The sequence below is a fragment of the Protobothrops mucrosquamatus genome, unplaced genomic scaffold (genome assembly GCF_001527695.2).
Source record: "Protobothrops mucrosquamatus isolate PMUCROS unplaced genomic scaffold, P.Mucros_1.0 scaffold457, whole genome shotgun sequence".
In the NCBI taxonomy this organism is placed as follows: Eukaryota; Metazoa; Chordata; class Lepidosauria; order Squamata; family Viperidae; genus Protobothrops; species Protobothrops mucrosquamatus.
The window spans coordinates 125,252-129,860 of NW_015386779.1; the positions used below are offsets into that span (position 1 = coordinate 125,252).

Here is a 4,609-nt window from a genome sequence, read left to right on the forward strand (position 1 = left end):
AAAAACACAAATCAATACATACAATCTCACTTCATCCCTGGAATTGGCAACTGGGTATGGGAATGTCCAGATAATGTTGTCATCAAACTCTTTCAGAATGAAGCAGGAAAAGTGTATAATGCTTTTGTGAACATTAGCATGACAAATATATTTTACCTAGAGAGCATCCTATCAAGGATTTATATTGTCAGCACAGAGTATGCCACAACTCCTAAAATGAAATCTAGTTCCAGAGGCCAGCAATCTCCTTGCATTGGTCTTAATGATTTGGGTTCAAATCAACCAACATGATCCAGCTCTGTGTTACATGCCAGTTAACATCCAACATTCCCCTTCCATTTTCAGCAACAACAACAATCAATCAATTTGATACCAATGGGCTTTATTTCTAAATTGCTTTTGTGTTACTGGCCCCCAACTATTTATCTTATAGCACATGGCCTTCATCTGTTACTGGATAATCTTTCCTTGATTTCTTGTAAACTTCCCATCACTGTGCAATTAAAATCGCAGTTGCACTGCTGCCATGCTGCCTAGCTGTGACTTTTGGCTTGCATATGCCAAGCTAAATAGCGCTCTTCTTTTTTTCCAGAAAGTTTTACCAATTATCTATTTTTGTACTTGTTCAGTCTGCCTGTGGCCTCCCTGTCAAATTCATTTACTTTTATTACTCAAAAATAAGTCTCTGCCAAGAGGGAAAAGGAAGTGATTTTAAATAATGGATCTGGCTTGCCAATAAAAATGTTGTTTTTCCTTACTGATGATTGCAGAGCACGGTTAACTGTATATACCCAAGCTTCCAACAACAAACTAGGCAAATGATAATGACAGAAAAACATTAATATTTTTCATTGAGGGAGGGAGAAAAGGGACAGAAGGGAGGTACAAAATATATTGAAATCACTAATTCAATTATTGCAAGTTAGTTATGAGAGAAAAACATTAAATTACTAATATTATTCATTTTTAAAGGTATATTTTGTACTAATAAATTAAATGCCATCAGCAATGGAAGCTCACTTAGCCAGTTTGTGGCAATGACTTTCAGCACAACCCTTTATAGGGTTACTGTTGTAGGGAAAAAAATTAGAGAGGGGAATATGCTAACTTGAGCTCTGAAAGAAAAGGAAGGATATGCTCTACATTTAACAAATAAAATAACATATTAGATGATGGAAAAAATGCCATGACTGAGTCCCATGGAAAACAAGAAGCTATAAGAGTGAATAGATTCTGATAACTGGAAATCCTTGCAACCCATATTGTTCCTGATCATTTGCTATGCTGATATGATGGGCACTGGACTCCATCAATGTATGATCGTCACTCCATTACTACCCCATTTAAATAAGAGCCTGGGTAAGGAGTCTTTTTTACAGATAGGGGCTACATTTTTTTAAAAGGGCCAAGGCCTGCATGGGACACGTATTATTAATTTTCAAAATTGTTTTGAAAGCAGTATTTTCACAGAACTTTTAGAACTGCTCACCAAATCACTGCTGTCCAAATTTAGCTACTGTTATGTGGACTGTCTGAATACTGAGCATTTGGTTCATAATGGCATTGTTTTCATTCCAGAAGACACAAGAAAAGATATGGAAGCAGAAGGAAAAAGTGGCAGAACAATTCAACTAGATGAGTGATGAGTTAGAACAGTGATGAGACCGTTAGAACGGTCTCTAAAAGGACCGTGCCCCAAAACTGCCCCCTGCCCCCGCTCAGCCTCCCGCCCTGCCTGCTCCGCCCCTGCCTGCCCCCTGCCCCGCCCACCCGCAGGACCACGCACCACCTCCATGGCCCGCCGCAGATCACCCAGGCAGCCCTGCAGCGCCATGGCAGCCATACCCTATGCCCACACCCCGCAGCATCATCTGCACCCTATGGGGCATGAGGGCGGAGTCTTGTCCCTGCTGCCTGGCTATGTCCTTAGCTGTGCTGTTCCATGCGGGCCACGCCCAGGGGCGACTCTCCTCCAGGGGGGCTGCTGGTGAGGGGGCTGTGGGGGGAGGCGGGGCTGGGGCGACGCCGCACGTGCCCACAGAGAGGGTTCCGAGTGCCACCTCTGGCACGCATGCCATAGGTTCACCACCACTGAGTTAGAAGGTTACACACATGACATCTGACATCTGATTTAGAACACAACTCAATAAGTATTTGTAGTAGTAGGCAGAATGTAATGGAATTTCTGAAAAACATTCCCCAAACTCTGGATCCCTTAAATTTCACTTTTTAAAATCAGAAACTTATGTTAAACATATTTGCTTTAGAAATTGGAATAATATAAAAAGATTGCCAGTTTAATAAAGATGTTGGCTATATCATTACATTTATTTTAGCATTTTTTTCACTTGCATTTCTTTTGGCTTCCTAAGCAACAAATTTATTTACTTTTCATCAGCATACACAAGGGAAAATTTTTTTTAATCTATATCAAACTTCAGTTTTTTCAAAATAAAGAGAATTTTCTCAATTAAATGCCTTAAAAAAAGAAAATAAAGGATTTCTCAAATTCCTTTCCCACAGAGAAAATGACATACTGTGCTTGTAGCTGCCTGATTCCCAATCAAGTACAGGCTATCATCCAAATACCTTACTGTCAGGACATGAACTGCACCTTAGGCTTTTTTTCAGCCTTTAATTAGTAAACCAAATAAAAAATGCATAATGCAACAGAATAAAAAAATCATGATGAACTTTAGCCTCATTCTCTTCAAAGAGAATGCAGCACTTTTGTTTTACCAACATAAAACATTTAAATATTAAAAGAATGTGAATGTTTATAAATTTGCTGAACACAGAAACAATCGCCCCCACAAGAGAAGTTTTGCAAGAACACTAAACGAGCTCAGACCCATAGCAACAACCCTGAACATTACAAAAAGGAAACAGAATATCTATATAACACCTTCCAATAAAATGGATACCCACGCAACTTTATCAAAAAGTGCATGACCACTTAATCCACTACAACGCAAACAACATAAGTTATGAAAAGGATAACATTACCACACATCAAAATCATCTCAGAAGCAACCACCAGTCTGTTACAACCACGTGCCATCACTGCAGCACATAAACCAACTAAAGCGTTCCAAAACACCTTCAGTAACCCAAAAGACCCAGGTTCCCCAGGAAAAAAACCAGGAGTCAACTACAATATATAGTGTAAGGACTATAACAGCCATTATGTAGGACAAACAGGCAGAACTCTAGCAGAGTGCATCCATGAATACCAACTAGCAGTTTAGAAGACACGATGAAAACTCCTTAATCACACAACACATGAACTGAGCTAACCATAATTTCAACTGGGAAACTGTGAGCAACTGTCGATGCTAGGAAGAATTGCTATAGTGAAAATGAATATAAAATTGACATAAACCATTGTTATGTCGTATTTACAAATTTAATTATATTAAAATATTCCCTATTTTGAGTTTTTAATAACTAAATAGAAATTAATGTAATATAAAACAGGCCTCATGTGATTTCCAATCACTGAGTCTGAACAAATGTATGAAGTTATGAAAAACACCAGAATTATTCAAAACAATATTCAGTAGCTCTATCTAACTGCAGTTCTTTCAGATATGCCAAAGGAGTACAATAGTCATTAGCAAGGCTAATATGGATACAGTAATATAGTATCTACTCACCAACTTGTGGGGAGAAAGATATTCATCCACAAGTAGCTCTTCATCTTCTTTAACAGATGGATTGGGATTCAGGAGACCTTGCCAGCCGAGGTCTGTAACCCTAACTGCAGCTGAACCTGGTCTTGAGGATCTATCTAGTTTCCAGTTTAGCTTCATTTCAGAATGCCCTAAATGTTAAAACACAAGAATACAAGCTAGTTATTTGCATCCTATATTTATTTCATGCATCATAAGCGAAAACCATGTAGGATTATGCTAAAATTTTATGAAGATTGAAAAAAATGTAAAACATTTACTAATCCGAACTATATGCTTATTTTTATATATAACTAACAACTGTGAAAAAAAGTTGTGCAAGCTGTTTATGTTTGATACTATATTTCTGTTTTTAACAAACAGATATAACCAAATAATTAAAACTTTGGACAGGGATTCAAGTTCAAATCTCTATTCACAGTGGAACTTGCTGGGTAGAAAATACTAACTGGCAAAACCTATCTCACAAAACAGTTGAGGGTAAAATAAGAGATAAAAAATTGAGGGGAAATTTTCATGTTCATTGCCTGGATTCTTAGACAAAAAATGGGATATAACTAACAAATCAATGCCTTTTGATTATATTGGAATTCAAATAAATCAGCTCAGCAATATAACTTTAAGAGAGGAAGTCTGTTAAATCGATTGACATTCAAAAAAGTAATAATCAGTACTGGGTACTGAATCAGTCTAATTCTTACTGTCCAGTGATTTGAATGTCAGGAAATTCCAGAGAATCTTTTATATCTCTTCATGCTGACTAAGATGTTAAATATCCAAAGCTCTTAAGGGCAAAATATTTATATGACTAGAAGAGAAACCAGAATGTCCAAAATCTTTAAAATAAATACCTAAAATGTCTTCTTAAAAAAGTCATATTTAGATCCACCATATTGACAATTTTCATCTTATCTCCA

At 37.2% G+C, this 4,609-nt stretch overlaps 1 protein-coding gene across 1 annotated transcript in view; it reads right to left on the reverse strand.

Moving 5' to 3' along the window:
* Positions 1–3,812, reverse strand: part of LRRC56 (leucine rich repeat containing 56) — a 33,994-nt gene extending 30,182 nt beyond the window's left edge. Inside the window, 1 exon segment of the mRNA XM_029284241.1 lies at positions 3,657–3,812. Within this exon segment, the coding sequence (XP_029140074.1) occupies positions 3,657–3,812 (156 nt within the window).
* Between the last annotated feature and the right edge of the window lie 797 nt (positions 3,813–4,609).